Source organism: Rhineura floridana, chromosome 3 (assembly GCF_030035675.1).
Source record: "Rhineura floridana isolate rRhiFlo1 chromosome 3, rRhiFlo1.hap2, whole genome shotgun sequence".
Taxonomy (NCBI): domain Eukaryota; kingdom Metazoa; phylum Chordata; class Lepidosauria; order Squamata; family Rhineuridae; genus Rhineura; species Rhineura floridana.
In genome coordinates this window covers 29,980,844-30,001,362 of record NC_084482.1, presented here as the reverse complement: position 1 = coordinate 30,001,362, position 20,519 = coordinate 29,980,844, and the positions used below count along the sequence as shown (strand labels likewise).

At 42.6% G+C, this 20,519-nt stretch overlaps 1 protein-coding gene across 1 annotated transcript in view; it reads right to left on the bottom strand.

The window, feature by feature from the left end:
• The window catches only part of ANKRD52 (ankyrin repeat domain 52), a 74,734-nt gene that overhangs the window by 24,141 nt on the left and 30,074 nt on the right, over nucleotides 1-20,519 (bottom strand). Inside the window, exons 10-21 of the mRNA XM_061615172.1 lie at nucleotides 18,728-18,842; nucleotides 18,176-18,258; nucleotides 17,198-17,315; nucleotides 15,703-15,771; nucleotides 14,443-14,583; nucleotides 13,587-13,664; nucleotides 7,313-7,424; nucleotides 5,725-5,796; nucleotides 5,241-5,442; nucleotides 4,978-5,065; nucleotides 3,848-3,965; nucleotides 2,523-2,742 (exon numbers count right to left, since the gene is read on the bottom strand). Coding sequence (XP_061471156.1) covers nucleotides 2,523-2,742; nucleotides 3,848-3,965; nucleotides 4,978-5,065; nucleotides 5,241-5,442; nucleotides 5,725-5,796; nucleotides 7,313-7,424; nucleotides 13,587-13,664; nucleotides 14,443-14,583; nucleotides 15,703-15,771; nucleotides 17,198-17,315; nucleotides 18,176-18,258; nucleotides 18,728-18,842 — 1,416 coding nt within the window. The remainder of the gene's footprint in view (nucleotides 1-2,522; nucleotides 2,743-3,847; nucleotides 3,966-4,977; nucleotides 5,066-5,240; nucleotides 5,443-5,724; nucleotides 5,797-7,312; nucleotides 7,425-13,586; nucleotides 13,665-14,442; nucleotides 14,584-15,702; nucleotides 15,772-17,197; nucleotides 17,316-18,175; nucleotides 18,259-18,727; nucleotides 18,843-20,519) is intronic.

The following is a 20,519-nucleotide window of genomic DNA, read 5'->3' as shown; positions in this document are numbered from 1 at the left end:
GTAACATGTGCCTCTGAGCATACGGGGAGTAGTGTTCTTAAACTGCAATGTTGGGGTTTTTTTGCCTATTAGTGAATTTCTCTGCTTTTTAATCTGGAAGGTAAGAAATGGGATCCTGTACAGGTTGAGTTCAATGGGATTTACTCCCCTGCAATCATACTTAGGATAGGTGAAACTGACCATGGGGGGATGGGAGGGCAAGAGCAGAGAGGGTAGGGGAAGAAGAAGGGCAGAGGGGAGGAGGGGGATGGGAGCAGGTGGAAGACCAGGTTTGATCATTTGCATGCTTATTGAGTTCAGTGGGATTTACTCCTATGTAATCATGCTTAGAATAGGTAAAACCGCCCATGGAGGAGGACGAGGGAGAGCAGACAGGAGAGGGAGGGGAGTGGAAGGGGAAGGAGGGGCAAAAGATGCGGGAGGGAAGGGGCAAAAGATGCGGGAGGGAAGGGGCAAAAGGGAGGGGATAGGAGGGAGGAAGAGGGGAGGGCAGGTTTGCAGGCTTTTTGAGTGCAATGGGATTTACTCCTGTGCAATCATACTTAGGAAAAGTGAAACTGATCTGGGGGAGGGGCAGGGAGGGAGGAGAAGGGCAAGAGAATGGGAAGAAGGGTAGGGGTAGGGAGGAAGGAGGAGGGGAGAGTGAGAGTAATGAGATTGGGTGGGTGGGCACTGGGCAGAGGGAAAGCCCCTTTCCTTTCCAAAAACATTGTGATCATGGTTTCTTCCCCCACCTTTTAATTCTACAGCAGACACATGTAGTCTCCCACCCAAATTTAAACCAAAGCTGTCCCTGGCCACACCCACACCAAACCTTTATTTTACTTTAGACAGTCATGCTTCCCCCAAAGAATCATGGGAAGTGTAGTTTGTGACAGGTGTTGAGAGTTGCCAGGAGAGGCCCTATTCCCCTCAAAGAGTTACAATCCCTAGAAGAGGGGTTGACTGTTAAACCACTCCAGCCACTGGAGCTCTCTCGGGGGAATAGGAGTCTCCTAGCAACTCTCAGCACCCTTCACAAACTACACTTCCCAGGATTCTTTGGGGAAAGCCATGACTGTCTAGAGTGGAATATAGGTCTGACCTGGGTGTGGCCCCAATTAGCCAAGCCAAACAGCTGTTAGTCTTGTTTTTAGAACAAAGAGAGTTGGTTCTTACTGAGCATGCCCCGTGTTATCATAGGGTTCCAGCCAAAATTTCCTAAATTAATTAAAAATCAGCCATGCATTTTTTCACTTTTAACCTGCAGAAGATGAAGGTCAGAGTATGAGGCAAGGTCAGTAAGAGGATTACAGGTACCCTGTGAACATGGATGAGTTTTAATTTATTTCAACAAATTATGAGACCACTGACAGAAAAAAGTCCAAAAGGGGTCTGGACTTTTTTCCTCTTGTTTTACACTTTGAACTCTCAATTCTCTCCGTTTTGTGTATCTCCATGAAAACTTGGAGGGTTGTTAAGCAAGCTTACAAATACAATAACTTTTGTAAGGTTTTGTTTTGAAATGAGCTTATGGGAAGCAGCAGAATGGCTTGGGGAGTATTTTCAATTTAACACTGCAGAATGTGAAAAATCCATGCTGGCTATAGTATACAGCCACTCTTGTGGCTGTACAAGGTGCTGAATCAAGAGATGCCTTTCGCCAAGGGCTTGAAATACCTTCAGGTGCTCTCAGAACAACAAAACAAGGATAAACTGGGAAGATAGTGAACATGAGTTTCTGCAGCTTGCTTTCATGAGCTAGGCTGCCACAGACTGACGTTCACTTTCTGCTGGAGAATGCATCTTTCACAGCAGTTACACCAAGGGTCTGTTCTCTGCAGCACCAGGTTCTGCACACAGAATAAATTACAATGAAGCTCGCTATAGCACATCTCACTGTTCCACGGAATCAGATATACTGTGGGTATAACCTTGTCCCTCAAGTAAAGTATCACATATCCTATTTTTCTATTTGTTATACCTCATGTTTTCATAGGCTATGCTCCTTGTCCCTGGTGAGTACTCCATTTGCTTCCCTGGCTGTTTCTGAGTCTTTTTTCCTCTCAGCGTTCTTTTTAGAAATCTCTGTTCTGATTGCCCCCCCCCTCCCTTTTCCTTGGTGGTTTCTTCCTAAGGGACACTTATCTCTCAAGCCTTCTCCAAGTCCTTTCATTACTGTGTACGGAACTTTATTTGTGTTAAAGTGTCTTTCCCTCTCTGTAACCCTTCCTGCTTCTTCCTTCCCTCTCCGTTCCTCAGGCTTTTCTTTTTGCCACTCTAGGAACCAGTGGTACTCACTGGCTTTAACCCTTTCAGTGCAGTTTTCATTATAAAGAGGAAGCCCTATAATGCGGGTGCATCCTTTGTCCCCCAACCCCCACATTAAAACGAGCTTTCACTGTTTGCAGTAATCTGTGTATCCAGAACATGCTCAGTACCCTATTAGCGGCCCTAACTGAACAAAGATGTACTTGGACTGGTTCTCTTCTTGCCATAGGAAAAGGACAATCGGAATCACGCATAGCTCTCAGAATTCTTACCGCTGTAAGAAGCCCAGTGCATTGGTGAGTAGCCACTATAGTCCACCACAGAGTCCAGAGGGTCAGTAGAGAGTGCTGCCTGCAGCAAAGTCCTCAGGATTTCGGAATGCCCACACACCGAGGCAAAATGGATCGGGGTCCGGCCCTTGAAATCCCGACACAATACAAAGGCATCATGGTCCAGCAGTGCTGCAAGGCAGTCTTCACAGCCAGTCACAGCCTGGGAACAAGAATAGCAAATGATTACAGAATGCACCCAACCCAAGTACTATAGCATCGTGATTCTATAAAGGAACCCTGAGAGTGCCAGGATGGTAATGACATAATCTGTCTTTGCCAGTATGTCAAAAACAGCCAGAGTGGTTGTTATTGTACTTCAGACGTGGAAGACACAGTTGCCCATCATTACTTTTTTTGACAATGTCAATGTTTTTAGTGCTTTTGTCACTTTTATTACTTTTGTTTGCCGCCCTGGGCTCCTGCTGGGAGGAAGGGCGGGATTTAAATCTAATAATAATAATAATAGTGTGGCATAGTCGTTAATGTGTTGGACTATGACCTGGGAGACCAGGGTTTGAATCCCCACATAGCCATGAAGCTCACTGGGTGACCATGGGCCGGTCACTGCCTCTCAGCCTCAGAGGAAGGCAATGGTAAAACCACCTCTGAATACCGCTTACCATGAAAACCCTATTCATAGGGTCGCCATAAGTCAGAATTGACTTGAAGGCAGTCAATAATAATAATGTAAATGGATACTATCAACCAAGAACCCCTTATTAACTAGAGTAAATCCTGAGATTGTAAGCAACTGCCAAGTATTTATGTTTTCTCCTTTTTTCTCTCTCATCCTGCTCTATCCTCTCTTCCCACATACTCTAACTCCGCTGAAATGCTCCTGACCAGCACATGCAGCTCCTTGCCAACATTCAGACAGGGCAAGGATATTGCATGCACACTTTTTTAGCATCATCTGACCAGTGTGATGAGCCAAAGATCTCAAATGCTGGCTGACTGACCCACTGTGTGTTCTGACTAGCTAAACTTTTGGAATATTTAATGATGAATAATCTAATTTAGTTGTCAACCTAAGTTACTGAAAGTCCACTTAGGGCATGAATGAGGAGCCTGTGGCCCATGGTGTTGGGTTACATTGCCAATCATCCCTGACCAGTGTCCATGCTGGCTGAGACTGATGGGAGCTGGAGTGCAGCAACATCTGGAACTCCATCCTTGACTTAAGAGCTCTCACACCCAGCACATTCAGAGCTCTCTGCAGGGCTTTGTTACTAGCCTGTGAATATATAACCAGTTTTTCTACTCACCCCCCGGTGCAGTGCAGTCCTGCCTCTCCTGTCTGCCGCATCCACTGTGGATCCCTTCTCAAGTAAGAGGTGGACACAATCCACATGACCGTTCATGATCGCCAACATCAATGGGGTTCTGGGAAGAAACAACAATGGCTTAGGCGTAACAAAAGACCAGTATTTACATGGTTAAACTGATTCATCCCCGTTTTAGAGAGCTACAGATCTTCCACTTCTATCTTTACAGAAGGTAAGGTGCACAGATAGCATCCCAACAGTTAGAATAAGGAGAAAAATCAGAATTGGCACTGCCTTCAATTCTAAGTAGGATTCTGGAAAGAAATAATTGTTAGAACAGGGGTGGCTGCAAAGCCAGTAATGGGGTTAGTAATTTAGCTCGAGGTATCATGAAGGATTTCTGTTCTGAATCAAGGAGGATAGTCAGGCAGTCAGGATCCCTAGTTCCTGTCCTCAGATGATGGAAAGGGAGGAAGATAAAGGCGTGGAAGAGGAGTGTCCATCGTGGGTATGTTATGATGAAAAGAGCTCCTAGTCATGGCTTTGCATGCCCCTACATTTCTGTATGCTTCTTTTCATATTAATGAATAAGGCTCTCTCTTCAAGGGATGTACAGCATAGATCATGGCAGGGCTATGTGTATTCTGCCTTTTTAAAAAAATGTTCTACAAAGTAACTCAAGTGATTCAAATCAAGTAAATGTTCAGAATTGCACTCTTACTAATAAGAAAAACCAGAACAAACAATGCTAGGTCAAAGAAACAGGTAAGGAGCTATGAAGCCCCAATCATTTGGAAATATGGTTCAGCCACTGGCTTGGGAGATTTCAGCAAGCTTCACTCAAATTCTTGGAAGCGAAACAAAATGGGCCAGAAATTTGTTCCTTTAAAATCGAAGGTAAGAAATTCAGGAAGCTGAATTCTGCACCCAGCACTACATTCTACAAGTTTTCTGTGCTCCTACAGAATCATGGCACACACGGCATACAGAGATAATTTTAGTTATTTGTATAGCAGTTTGGGGTCCCTGAAGGACAAAACAAACATATTAGTCCCATTCATCATCAGGAACAGAAGGACTTCCAGCCCAAATATACAGAGAGGCTAGCATATAAGCTAGTAAAAACTCACTGTCCATGGACGTCCATGACATCTGTGATGTCGACTCTCTCCCCACTGTCAATGAGAAGATGTAGGGAATCTGTGTTCCCGTAGGCGGCTGTAACAAACGTAACAGGAAAAACAGGGGGGGAAAGATTACATACACCCATTCTTCTAACATTTTCTGAAACTGCCATTTCTGCAACAATTTGCTGAGCAATCAAGGTTTGTTTGCAACAGTGGTCAAGAGGAGGAAAGCAAGCATTCCAATGAAGAAAACATCATGCTGGCACCTGCAGCATGTAGGGGTGTCCACTTCTTCTTTTTCTCCTTCACGAGAGCAGAAGCACCATGGCTGGTGAGCACCTCCACGCACTCTGTGGAGCCCCTCTCCGTGGCAAGATACAAAGCCGTCCGCCCTTTGTGGTCCCGCACATCCAGGTTCACCAGGGTTTCGGCAAGTGTCTTCAGGGCTTCACAGTGACCGTTATAGGCCTGGAAACAACATCAATATTTGGTTTGGTTTGCACAGCTTGCCTCTTTTTGCCTACAAGTGCAATCCTAAGTACATTTACTCAAAAGTAAAATCCTTCGGAGTTCAATGGAACTCACTCCCTAGTAAGTGTTTAGGATTGTAGCCTAGAACAAAAGCATTCAATATATGGTGCTTCCCTAGATTTGCTCTCAACAAAGAATCACTTTAATTGTATAAGGGCTCTCTTTTTATGGTATAGATGTAACACACAATAAATCCAAGTTTATGAACGATATACTTACAGCTAAGTGCAAAGGGCTGACTGGAATGGTACTTTCCACATCGTCCAGGCAGTTAAAAGACATTTCCAGGAGCTACAACAAAAAGGCACAGTGTCCATTCTCAAACACACAAGTGCTTTGGCTCTTCTTGCTTCCAGATCCCACAACAGCAATGATACCAGTAGACTGTATAGCTTTCCTGGGCAAGACCTTTTGGGCAATATGCAACTAAATAGCTGCACTAGTGCAAGGATCAACGCTTGTGCAATGGGATTTGCCCCCTCCTCCACCTACATGTGCCTCATGCCATTCCCAAATCTACTCTGGAGGGTTGGAGGAAAACCCAGAACAGACTTCAGGGATGTGCAGGGGAACAAGAGGGGGAGAACATTCTGTTGCACAACATTCACTATAGTCCTACATTGAATACAAATGTAGCATTCCACCAAGTCACAAATGCATCCATGGAACGACCAAACAGGAAAAAAAAGCATGATGGGTTGAGTCTACGAACGCAATGTAACATTTTTGACAACCATAATTTTATGCCCACATGCATAAAATTCAATTCTTGATCTCCAGTGCATTTTCCCAGCAAGTCTCAGTGGCACACAGGAAATGTATACTTTGCCATCTTTCTAAAGGCATCTTCAGGTATTAAGATTTTCTATGTAGAGATTAAACTTTGTCTATGAAAGAAATATTTCATATGTGAAATACAGTGAAGAGTTTTTCCCACTGTAAGTACATATACTGGGCAGCCATTGTATATACATTAATGTTAATGTAGAAAACACTTTTATTGCTGTACCTTAGATTTTGCATTTTGTATAAGCAAGAATTGTGTTAGTTTATCGGTACCCCTGTTCTAAGGGGTTTTGTTGGCTTTATATTTGATTGTGTTTACTTATTTCTTTGCTGCTCAAATTATTATGTTTGATGTTGACTTTATTTTTTAAAACACAGCTGTATGCCACCGGAGGTGGGGTGCTTTACTTTTTAAATGCACCCAGCACTTGAAAGATCCACAGTTTATTAAGTAATATTGCTTTGTCTATTTCATAAGTAATTTAGGGCATTACAAATTTCACTCCTCCCTTTGTCTAGATGGGAGTAACAAACCATGAGCCTCGGCTTAGTGTGAAATCAGAACCAGCATTCATGGTTTCTTTCTCTCAAAACAAACCATGATTGGGAAGCCAAGAACAACCCTTAGCTTCACACCATGGTTTGCTTGGACAGAAACAAACCACAAGTCAAGGCTTGTGGTTTGTTACACCCAGCTGGACAAAGGGAGGAGTGATATCTAGGCACTTGATCTGCATGCACCATCACACAGCTCATGCACATTTTGGTTAACAAGTAACACATCTTGGCTTAGTGTTATGTGTGAAAGTGTCTATTCAGGACAGTTCTCAGTTTCATAGAAGGGACCAGGTACACAATAGCAATGCACTTAGTGGGAAAGCACATTTCATTAAGTTAACTGAGAATACGCATAAAGGTTGGACCCATAGTATGACTCTTTCAAATTTCCACAGAAGAATTCATTCCTCAGACTCCCCTCCAAAATCATGACCCAATTCCTCCAATCCTAATTCAAGCTTACCAACTCAAGGTTCTGTCTGTTGCCATAGGCAGCTGCGTAATGGACAGCGGTGTATCCCTGCTTGTCCCGGAGAGAGGGGTCAGCACCATTATCCACTAAGAACTCTAAACAACTGAAGCAAGTATGATTAGATTAGGGAAGGTTCTCAGATGCATACGAAGGGCCTAAAAGCATCTGGTGAAACACAGACTTTGTCAGGGCTTCTTATGAAAATGTCTCACAACCGTATCACACAACCCACATTTCTCAGTGAAGAAAGATTTCTCCCCCAAACTCAAACACAATTTGACAGATTAAGAACAGCTGCATCCCAATGTAAGCTTACAACACTGCCGTCAACCCAACTTACAGACTTCAGTTGGGAGGAACAGAGAAACTCCACTATTGTATCTCAGTGTAAGGATGACACACATAAGATTTATAATTCACTAATAGGCAAAAAACCTTGCACTTTAAGAACGTACCTATAGGCAACACATATTTCTATCAAACTTTTAAAAGCAGGAAAATTGGGCAGCTATATCTCAGAGGAGAGCTCAGGTCTCCGGCTCCCGTGGTGCATTCACTATAGCTGCCCAATTTCCCTGCTTTTTAAAGTTTGATAGAAGTATCTGTTGGCAATAGCTACATTCTTAAACCACAATATTAGTGAATTTCTCTGCTTTTTAATCTGGGAGATAAGAAATGGGATCCTGTGCAAGTTTGCTGAGAACAGATTGATCATTTGCATGCTTATTGCGTTCAGTGGGATTTACTCCCCTGCGATCATGGTTGAATATGAAATGGACTGCCTTCAAGTCGATTCTGACTTATGCTGACCCTATGACTATGGTTTTATGGTAAGCAGTATTCAGAGGTGGTTTACCACTGCCTTCCTCTGAGAGGCAGTGACTGGCCCAAGGTCACCCAGTGAGCTTCATGGCTGTGTGAGGATTCGAACCCTGGTCTCCTAGTTCTAGGATAGGTAAAACTGACAATGGGGGAGGAGGAAGGAAAGGAGGAGCAGGGGGAAGGAGAGGACTGGAAGGGGAGGGGGGAGGAGAAGGGAGGAGTGAAGGAAGAGGAAGGGAAGGGATAAGAGGGAGGGGATAGGAGGGAGGAGGGGGGGAGGGCAGGGAGGATCATTTGCATGCTTTTTTAGTTCAGTGGAATTTACTCTCGTGCAATTATGTTTTGTTGTTATGTGCCTCCAAGTTGACTACGACTTATGGCGACCCTATGAATCAGTGACCTCCAAGAGCATCTGTCATGAACCACCCTGTTCAGATCTTGTAAGTTCAGGTCTGTGGCTTCCTTTATGGAATCAACCCGTCTCTTGTTTGGCCTTCCTCTTTTTCTACTCCCTTCTGTTTTCCCCAGCATTATTATCTTTTCTAATGAATCATGTCTTCTCATTATGTGTCCAAAGTATGATAACCTCAGTTTCATTATTTTAGCTTCTAGTGATAGTTCTAGTTTAATTTGTTTTAACACCCAATTATTTGTCTTTTTTGAAGTCCATGGTATGTGCAAAGCTCTCCTCCAACACCACGTTTCAAAGGAGTTGATTTTTCTCTTATCCGCTTTTTTCACTGTCCAACTTTCACATCCATAAATAGAGAATGGAAATACCATGGTCTGAATGATCCTGACTTTAGTGTTCAGTGATACATCTTTGCATTTCAGGACCTTTTCTAGTTCTCTCATCGCTGCCCTCCCCAGTCCTAGCCTTCTTCTGATTTCTTGACTATTGTCTCCATTTTGATTAATGACTATGCCAAGGTATTGATAATCCTTGACAAGTTCAATGTCCTCATTGTCAACTGTAAAGTTACATAAATCTTCTGCTGTCATTACTTTAGTCTTCTTGATGTTCAGTTGTAGTCCTGCTTTTGTGCTTTCCTCTTTAACTTTCATCAGCATTCGTTTCAAATCATTACTGATTTCTGCTAGTAGTATGGTATCATCTGCATATCTTAAATTATTTATATTTCTCCCTCCAATTTTCACACCTCCTTCATCTTGTTCCAATCCTGCTTTCCGTATGATATGTTCTGTGTATAGATTAAACAAATAGGGAGATAAAATACACCCCTGTCTCACACCCTTTCCGATGGGGAATCAATCAATTTCTCCATATTCTGTCCTTACAGTAGCCTCTTGTGCAGAGTATAGGTTGCGCATCAGGACAATCAGATGCTGTGGCACCCCCATTTCTTTTAAAGCATTCCATAGTTTTTCATGATCTACATAGACAAAGGCTTTGCTGTAATCTATAAAGCACAGGGTGATTTTCTTCTGAAATTCCTTGCTCCGTTCCATTATCCAATGTACGTCTGCAATATGATCTCTGGTGCCTCTTCCCTTTCTAAATCCAGCTTGGACGTCTGGCACTTCTCCCTCCATATATGGTAAGAGCCTTTGTTGTAGAATCTTGAGCGTTACTTTACTTGCATGGGATATTAAGGCAATAGTTTGATAATTACTGCATTCCCTGGGATCCCCTTTCTTTGGAATTGGGATGTATAAGGAATGCTTCCAGTCTGTGAGCCATTGCTTTTTTCCATATTTCTTGACAGATTTTTGTCAAAATTTGGACAGATTCAGTCTCAGTAGCTTGTAGCAACTCTATTGGTATGCCATCTATTCCTGGTGATTTGTTTCTTCCAAGTATTTTAAGAGCAGCTTTCACCTCACATTCTAAAATTTCTGGTTCTTCATCATATGGTTCCTCTGTGAATGAATCTGTCATCCTGGCATCTTTTATAGAGTTCTTCAGTGTATTGCTTCCATCTTCCTTTTATTTCATCTCAGTCAGTCAGTGTGTTCCCCTGTTGATTATTCGACATTCCTACTCTTGGTTTAAATTTCCCTTTCATTTCTCTAATTTTTTGGAACAGGGCTCTTGTTCTGCCCTTTTGTTGTCCTCTTCTATTTCTATACAATAACTATTGTAATAGTTCTCTTTGTCCCTTCGTACTAGTCGCTGCATTGTTGCATATAGGGTTCTGACTGTGTTTCTATCTCCTTTTGCTTTTGCTTTCCTTCTCTCTTTAACCATTTTAAGAGTTTCTTCATTCATCCATTGAGGTCTTTCTCTCTTTTTAACTAGAGGTACTGTCTTTTTGCATTCTTCCCTGATAACGTCGCTGACTTCGTTCTTCTTGTTCTCTGTCAACTAAGTTTAAAGCCTCAAACCTGTTCCTTATTTGATCTTTATATGCTTCTGGGATGTTATTTAAATTGTATTTTGGCATTATGATTGCTTTGTTGTTCTTCTTTAGCTTTACTCTGATTTTTGATATGACCAGTTCATGATCTGTACCGCAGTCTGCTCCTGGTCTTGTTTTCGCAGAAACTAGGGAACTTCTCTATCTTCTGCTACAAATTATATAATCAATTTGATTCCTATATTGACCATTTGGTGATGTCTATGTGTACAGTTGTCTCTTCGGTTGCTCAAAAAATGTGTTCGCAAGAAGCAAATTATTAGCTTCACAGAACTCATTAAGTCTTTCTCCTGCTTCATTTCTGTCTCCTAAGCCCCATTTCCTCACAATTCCTAGTTCTTCTCTGTTCCCTACTTTTGCATTCCAATCCCCCATGATTATCAGAACATCTTGTTTTGGTGTGTGATCAATTTCATCCTGTACTTCTGCGTAAAATCTCTCCGATTCCTCTTCTTCTGGGTTTGCCATCGGAGCATAGATTTGGATGACGGTTGTTAATAGGTTTCCCATTTAATCTCATTGATGTAACTCGCTCAGACCTTGCATTGTAGCTTCTAATTGCTTTTGCTACATCTCACTATTAAAGAAACCCCATTTCTTCTTAATTTCTCATTTCCTACATAAAATATTTTGTAGTTGCCTGATTGAAAATATCCCATTTCCGTCCATTTTAGTTTGCTCACACCAAGTATTGTAATGTTGATACGTTCCATTTCTTGCTTGACAATTTCTAACTTTCCCTGGTTCATGCTTCTCACATTCCATGTTCCTATTGTGTGCATCGTACAACTCCGGACTCTCCTTTTGCATCTGTGTGCATCAGCCTCTGGGCTTCCTTTCGGCTTTGACCCAGCTGCATCATTAGTCACAGTGCTACTAATTCCCCAGTAGCTCGGTGAGTGCCTTCTGACCTGGGGGTCTCATCTTCCAGCACTATCTCGTGTTGCATTTTGGATACTCTGTTCATAGGGTTTTCGTGGTAAGAGATATTCAGAGGTGGTTTACCATTGCCTTCCTCTGAGTTTGGATGCATCTTAGTCTGGTGTTTCAGCTTTGACCATTCCGCCTTGGGTGCCCCTGTTATGAGTCTAGCCTTTTGGACTAGACTCCTAACGGCATTGCTCTTAGCTTCTTCAACACTCTCAAACCCCCTCACCACGTTAAGGTGTGCATCCTAGAGGGGGGGAATTATGTTTACGATAGGTAAAATGACCATGGGGGGAGGAGGGGGAGGCGAGAGGGGAGGGGAAGGAGGAGGAGGGGAAGGGAAGGAGATTGGGTGTGTGGGCACTGGGCAGAGGGAAAGCCCCTGTCCTTTCCAAAAGGAAAACATTGTGAACAGTATCATTCTTTTTCAGGGTTTCCCCACCTTTTTATTCTACAGCAGGCACATGTAGTCTCCCACCCCAATTTAAACCAAAACTGTTCCTGGCCACATCCACACCAGGCCTTTATTTCACTTGGGATAGTCATGGCTTCTCTCAGAGAATCCTGGGAAGTGTAGTTAGTGAAGGGTGCTGAGAGTTGCTAGGAGAGACCCTATTCCCCTCACACAGCTTCAGTCAGAGCAGCTGACTGTTAAACCCCTCTGGCCACTGGAGCTCTGTCAGTGGAATAGGAGTCTCCTCTCAGCACCCTTCACAAACTACACTTCCCAGGATTCTTTGGGGGAAGCCATGACTGTCTTAAGTGAAATAAAGGTCTGGTGTGGGTGTGGCCCCCTGATTAGGCAAGCCCAGCAGCTGTGAGTCTGGCTTTTAGAACATTGACGGTTGGTTCTTACTGAGCATGCCCGGGCTTATCATTGAGTTCAATGCTAAATTTCTGAAATTAATTAAAAATATGTTAGGCATTTTTAAACATTTAAACTGCAAAAGATGATCAGAGTATTGAACAAGGTCAATAATAGGATTACAGGTAGTATGCGAGCATGGCTGATTTTTAATTAATTGCAACAGATAATGAGAACTGTGACATAAAAAAGTCCAAAAGGGGTCTGTTTTTTCCCCCCTCTCTTTTTACACTTTGAATTCTTGATTCTCTCTGACTGATTTGTGTATCGCCATGAAGATTTAGAGGGTTGTTAAGCAAGCATTTCTGAGTTCAAGACTGTAAGGTCTGTAAGGTTTTGTTTTGAAATGAGCTTGTGGGAAGCATCAGAATGGCATGTGGGCGTATTTTCAATTTAACATTGCGGAATGCCAAGAATCCATGCTGACTATAGTATACAGCCACTCTTGTGGCTGTATAAACAGTAAGTTAACTCCCCTCTCCATGTCAAACTGATATTTGTGCACTTTAGAAAAATCTATTCAAGAACAGTTTCAGTAAGAAGGAATCAAGTTCAAAAGCATCTTTTAAAAAAAGGGTTTGGTGTATATTTTGGAGGTGAGGCAGGAGGAGCAAGCAAACCTGGAGAAATATTGTTCCAAAAGCCCAATTGCTGAATGATCAATAATGAGATCCTCTAAAAATGGCTACTGTCTAAGCAGTCGTTCACCAAAGACAATAGCAATGCTGTATTAAATTCAGTCTGCCACTCTAGTTGATAAAAGGAATATGTGGCAAGGGAACAAGTGAGCTCCTAAAACTGTATGCTGAGCAGGGCTGGCACCAGACCACCATTGGCACCCGACCACAGTGCCCCCCCACTGCATGCACTTAAATAATCCAGCTCCAACATCTCTTGCGATGCTGCAAGATAGTGGGGGGTGATTATGCCCCCACCGCCATTTTGGATGATGGCAGCCATGTGCGCAGCATGCTGATAGGGTGATGCAAGAGGTAGCACAACCGGATGTATTTAAGGGTGCACCGGCTGCATACATGCATGCAGGAGGGAGGGTGTCGCCTGGAAGAGCGGAGCTCCCACTCTATGATCTGTGCCATCATCTGGTTATACCTCACAACCCGATGCTGACAGGGATCACAGAGCAAAAGCTCCACCCTCCCAAACCCAGTTGCAAGGGCCTTTGGACACCCACGGGAGCCCTTGGCCAGTGCCCAACCTGGCCACCTGCTGGTGCTGGGCTTGATGCTAAGGAAAGTTAAGATGATCTACTCACAAGATTGCCTCCTTCAATCGTGACTCTTTCAGTGGCTCTTCGTCAGTGTCATGGCTGTTTCCTGAATGAGTCTCAGCTCTGTAAGAGTGAAAACCTAGATCAGTTTTGCTGAGACATAGCAGAAGAGGGATTGAGAAAGATCATGCAACAAAGTATACAATTTTCAAAGGAATCCCACACTTGGGAATCCAGTACAAAAATAAATTAGTGAAAATGACTTGTACTATTCTGGTAAATCAGAACAGGTTACAAAGAACTGGTACTATACAGTAGATCAAGCCTGATGACCTCAATGGCTCCTACTGACTTTGCTACAAAAGTCACACAAGCAAAATATGATCTGAAAACAAGTCCTACTCTATGGGCCAGAAGTCCAGTCTCTCTTTTAGAGTTCATAATCTATCAGCCTGACATCACTTAGGATATGAGGGAATGTATTATAGTACAAGTTAATTTTCAGCTTTAAATTTGGAAAAGATGTTTCTAGTTTTCATGGACAGGAAAAAAGTTTGCAACATCTGCAGTCCCTAACAGCCGAAACCAAAGTCATACAAGCCCCAAACTGATTATGATCTTACGATCTACAGTATAAATTATCTTATGTCAGATGCTGGTTTCTAATTTCTAAACATTGTAGGACGCTTGCCATTCTAAATCATTGTAAAAAGAAAATGTATTAAGTTGATTCTTCCTAATTCACAATATTTCCAATGACAGCTTTAATGCTAAACTGCTGCCCTTCCTCAAAAATGCTAGAAAGCAAACAAATGTAATTTCTATTGCAGGTCTTTTTAGTCAAAAATATTGCACTTGATTGTTGCCATGATAGGCAAAATCCTCTACCCTTTTCTCTTACCTCCTGTAAGTGTCCGAAGCAGCAGCATAATGTAAGGGGGTGCAGCCTTTACAGTCAGCTTCGTTAATACTGGCTCCGGCAGTGACTAATGTCACCGTACACTGATAGCTGCCATTAGCGGCTGCGTAGTGCAAAGGAGTCCTGGATGGGGGGAAAAAGAAGAGGCGGCAGCTTCAGGCACTGTTGCTTACTGAACTACAGGGATGCAAAACACCTATCAGCCAAGGAACAGCTCAAGGCAACACAACAAACTGATCCAGGCTACATCAATATGGGTGCAAAAGGCTAGTCTATTAAAATTTCTATTAAGAAATGGAAACTCGGAGCCACATTTATTGTTTATAAAGCACTTTATAATGTATTATTTACTTTGGGTGGTATGCTACAAAATACTTGTGCTAGTACACGGATTAGCACTAGCGCAATGGGATTTCCCCCTTCTCCTCCTCCTGTGCTTGTAATGCACTGTCCCCAAATCTGCTCGAGTGTTGGGTGAAACCCCAGATTAAGGGGGCACGTGGGGGGAGGAGACCATTCCATAGTTTGCAAGCAGAAATCCTTGCACTGACAGAATGTTCACCTTAGCGCTACGTTGAATACAATCCATCATTTACAACAATTTTATACTGCCCATTAACAAAATGTTCTCTGGGTGGTGTACACTGTTCATCTTCACAACCACTTTCTAAGGAATCCTTTTTAAGTGCCATTTTACAGATAGAGAACCGTGATCCTAGTCTGTGACCAAGGAGGGACTTGAACCCCAATCGCTCTTGAAGCTGATACTGCACCCAATGCATCAATGGCTCTTGTCACTGCTGTGTTCAATTAACAGGGATAATAATAATAATAATAATAATAATAATAATAATAATAATAATAATAATAATAATAATAATAATAATAAAACAACAACAACAACAACAACAACAATAATAAAATTTTATTTATAAGTCGCCTATCTGGGTGAGTTAATGGCCACTCTAGGCGACATACAGTACATAGTACTCCGTAATTCCTCTCTTTCCAATTCAGCAGCTCCCGACAGAGTAGCTTTGGGTTTGGTAGAGTACAAACATTTGTGCAAGTGATCACCTTAAGGGCATCATCAGTGTAGTAAGTGCCGAGCCACATACTTCTAAAAGTAGCCCTCATGTTAACATAACACACGGCCTCCAACCTTCGGACAGCTTTCAATATCACTGACCTACAGTCTTTCCTTGCACATGGACAAAAATGCGTAAAGTGCTCTTAATTTACCTTCCAAACTTATCTCTCCTCCTCAAGTCAGCTCCACTGCTCAACAGCAAGTTTAGACATTCAACATTCCTATGGAGAAACAAAAAAAATATTGAAAATACACTTGAACAATCTGAACACATACTGCAGAAAAAAAGACTGACCCCAAGGTACTAGGTCTGCCTGAATGCACTGTGAGGTTTAGTTTGCCTCATAATCAAAATGGTAGCCACTGGACAGCACACATACAGATGCTCTCTTAGGATGCAATCCAATACACACTTACCTGGGAGTAAGTCCCATTGAACCCAATGAAGGTTACTTCTGAGCAGACATGTATTGGATTGCAGCCTTATTTTTCTTGCACTCACATGCAGGGTCAAGTGGATGCCTGAGGTTTTTGTGCACCTTACAAGCTTAACAGCTTTAGCTATGACGGTACAAGTTCGAACTGATTGTGGCTCTTACATATACTTGTACTTTAGGGGGTAACTGTTCACCTTGTCTAGAGCATCTGGAAAAGATGACTATGTAGACAGGGAAACTAATTAATCCAGGAATAAGAAAACTTTTTTTCTGTCAAGGGCCACATTGTCTTGGGAAAAATCTGTTGGGAGCCAAATGCTGGCAGCAGGAGGTGCAAGAGCCAAAAGTGGATGGGGCATCTCTTTTTCTCTCTCTCCACTTCCTCCCAGGTTGCTGAGAAAAGGATACAAATCACTCTTGCCAGAGGTCTGAATTGCTTGCTTGCAAAGGGCTTCTCCCTTCCACCACTTTCTGCCAAGGTTTTCTCTCCCTCTTCCCAGTTTCCCACCCACAGTCTTTCAGGCTCCTCCCTCTTCCACAGTTAATTTAGCCAAGGCCTTGGGCAATAGGTTCCCATCTCTATTTAACTTCTATGTATGCACGATCAAAGGAAATCCCCCTCTTCATATTTGTCTGAAGTGCAACAAGAAATATTACTTTACACTAACAAGGGAGCCTCCTAATATTTGCTCTGATCACTGGGGATTAGATCTCCAATTTGAATGCAACACCATTGCTGTTACTTCAAAGCAATGGACACCCTCTGAACCTGGAGGAATCAGTTATTTTCTAGCGAAACAGAAATCGTCAAAGCCAGACACTCTTTGCATCTTTCCCTTTACTTTACTTAACTAAAGTTAGCCAGTGAGATAGGAACAGGCAACAGGAAAATACAATCACACATATCAGTCCTGAAGAATATTTTACCAAAGTAACAAATGGTCAAAGTTATCATGCTTTGGACACATAAGACATGATTCACTAGAAAAGACAATAATGCTGGGGAAAACAGAAGGGAGTAGAAAAAGAGGAAGGCCAAACAAGAGATGGATTGATTCCATAAAGGAAGCCACAGACCTGAACTTATAAGATCTGAACAGGGTGGTTTATAACAGATGCTATTGGAGGTCACTGATTCATAGGGTCGCCGTAAGTTGTAATCGACTTGAAGGCACAAAACAACACCACAACAAATGGGTTAACTACTCACCCTCCAGAAGCAGCAGCATGGAGGCAGGTCCTCCCGAGGTTATCTGGCGTATTGATATCAAAGCCTGCAGACAGCACATGCTCATTGCTAAGTGAAGAGACGATGCTGTACAACTGACCTGTGAATCCGGAAAGAGCAAGGTAACTAGTCAAGGTTATTAGCTTACCATGATTCTGGCCAGTGATTCCATGGAAAGTCTAGTATTTGAAGTGGAATCCAGATTTCTGAAATGTCTCAATAATCCTTCACAAATGCAGAAAACACAAGGTGCCAGCCCTCATTGTGACAGAGATATTTAAGCATGTAGCACCTGAAAGTCCAAGTGTTCAGTCAACAGGCCTTCTGTGCCATGTTCCTTGTCAGACAGTGAACAACACCTTCTGCTCCTAATTTATTCATATGTCTCTACAACACTGTTCTTTACCAAGAGTAAACCAGCTTTACAAACCCAACCTAAATCCAGGTGGTCAGGTACAATTTCAAAGCCTGAATAATTAAATTAAGAATAAAGTATGTGCACTGGGCAAACCGATGCAAAATAAGCAAACCCACATTATCTGAGCCTAGAATGTGTGTGCAAGTATTCATTATATGTGTGCAGGGGGTGTCTTTCAGCACAGATAAAGAAATTAGACAGAAAGCACAAACCCAGCTTCAATACAGAACATTCCCCTCCACCGTCTACCTCAGAGTAGGAAAAGCAAAACTTATTTTTTCTCAACAAACTCTGGGTTGTCTTTTGCCCTGAACAATGGAAAAATATGAGCTCCCAACAATCTCCCTTTGGGCTTTCACTGATATTATGTACCTGCTGACAAAAATGAAATAAGACAAATTCATTTGTCTGCCATTTAGGCTTTCTTGACTGTTTGCTCTAAATTCAAACACAAATGGGAAAAGGGCTGTAGCTCCTTATGAACACACCCCCACTCCAAAAGCTGCAGTGAAAGGACAAGCAAGGGGGTGCTATCCACATACCTGAGGAAAGTAGCTTACGACAACAGTCTGAGAACCCAAAGAGAACAGCTAAGTGCAAGGGGAACATGTCATGGATCCCACGCCTGGGAGAACAAAATGAAAGAAGCACAATTGTGTTTCTCTCTCTCACACACACACAAAAAGTCATCAAGGTGGCAAAGATGTCCAGGAGCAACACAGAATTGATTTTCTGTGCTAGCTAGCACACTGACCACATTTCTGAGCAAGATATACAAAATTTACACCTTTTCAACTCTGCAGGCATCAAATAAATCAAAACAACTATTATCCACTAATAGTGATTGCAAATACACAATTAGCAGATAATAGTTATTTTGATTTATTTGATTCATGCAGAGGAGGTCACTACTCCATACACACATGTACTGAAAAGGCTGAAAGCAGACCCACCCATTTACCACTCTTTATCCAAATTGTGTGTGCAAGAGTGGTAGTGTGGTATATGTAGACTAATTCAAAACAAACAATCTGAACTATGTACCCATTGTCATCTTCCTGTCTGATGCCACATTAAGAAAAAAAAATACTCACCTTGCAGTATCAGCACCATTCGTCATCAACGTACTAATTAGCAGCTCGTGGCCATATCTAGCAGCAACATGGAGGGGGGTATTGCCATATTTGTCAGCGCAGTCAATCTCACTGCCTATAAAAGCAAGCATGATTCATTATTGCCTTTGTTCTTCAAACTGACTAGAAGCAATGGACAATTCTGGTTTGGCAGGGAGAAAAGTGAAAGGAACAGTTGTTCTTACCATTAACGGTATTTCTTCATGGAGGACAAGAGGTCTCTACACAGGTAGTGTAGCTCCCCCTACAGCTCAGAAACAGGAACGCTTCAGCCAATACCTTTGCTCCTCCCATCTTGTTAAGGCTCAATTCATTTATTGGAAAAGCTGCAGAGACCAGCCTCAACAGAAAACTGAAGAACAAAACCACACTACATGAATAAGAACACTGAACCATACAACAAATGTGTTAGGAACAAAATCAACTGACCATCAACAAAGAAATTATAGTAGAAAAAGAATCATGGCACTGACTCAGTCCTCACCACCGGAATTTACAAAGACACAGAATACTCAAAGGGTGGGCCTTGGAGACCTCTTGTCATCCATGAAGAAATACTGTTTACCTTAAGAATAACTGTTCCTTCTCTCATGGATGACAGAGGTCTCCAAGTGGGACATACTAAAGCTGCAGACCTAGGGTGGGGAAAGGTAGGCACAGAGGAGGATAAGACCTGTTGCAGAACTCTGCAGCCAAATGATGCCTCCGTCAAGGCATATAGACCAATTTTACAGTGTTTCGCGAAAGTACTGGGAGTGGACCATGTCACTGCTCTAAAATTTTCTACTATTGGAGCGTTCGTTGAGAAAACCTCTGATGTAGCAGCAGATCTAGTTGAGTGCACTGTATTGTGCAGTGGTGATGGCAGGTGAAGGGCCTCGTATATTAAAGAAATGCAAGCTCTGATCCAGCAAGCTAGAGTTGAACTTGATGCTTTTCCCCCCATAGTGGCAGGATGGAATGACACGAATAGGGATTCGGACCATCTAAATAGTTTGGTTCTGTTAATATACACCTTCAGTGCATGTCTGACATCTAATGAGTGCCATGCCTTCTCTTTGGGGTGAGAAGGGTTAGGACAGAAGGAAGGTATAATTATTTCCTGTTGCCTGTGGAAGGCTGTGTTTCCTTTGGGAACAAATGCTGGGTTAGTGTGTAGCACCACCCTGTCTTTGTGGAAAATACATAGGTGCTTTTCAACAGATAGAGCCTGGAGCTCAGACACCTTACGTGCTGTTGTAATAGCCACTAGAAAAGTTACTTTGAAGGAAAGAATTCTTAGAGGGACTGACTCCAAAGGCTCAAAAAGAGGTTTCTATAGGGCAGAAAGAACAGAATGAAGATTCCAGGTGGGAAAATGGTGGTAGACTAGTTGACTGATAGCTGCAGCTCCTCGGAGAAATCTCTTTAGTAATGGATGGGAACCAAGAGACTCAGAACCCCATACTTGTAAGATCGAAAATAAGGCTGATGCTTGCCTCTTCAATGTGTTAGGGCGTAAACCCATCTGTAGACCTTCTTGCAAAAATAAAAGCACTTTGGTCACAGTATCTGACTCGGGAACGATGTCTTGTTTATTACACCAGTGAGAGAATGCATTCCACATACCCTGATTAACTACAAATAGTTGAAGCGCACCTTGCCGCTAAGATGGTATTCACTACTGCTGAAGGAATTCCTGACTCTTGCAGTCACTTGCGCTCAATTTCTAAGCAGTCAGCTGAACCCACTGTGGGCCTGGATGGAGAGGACC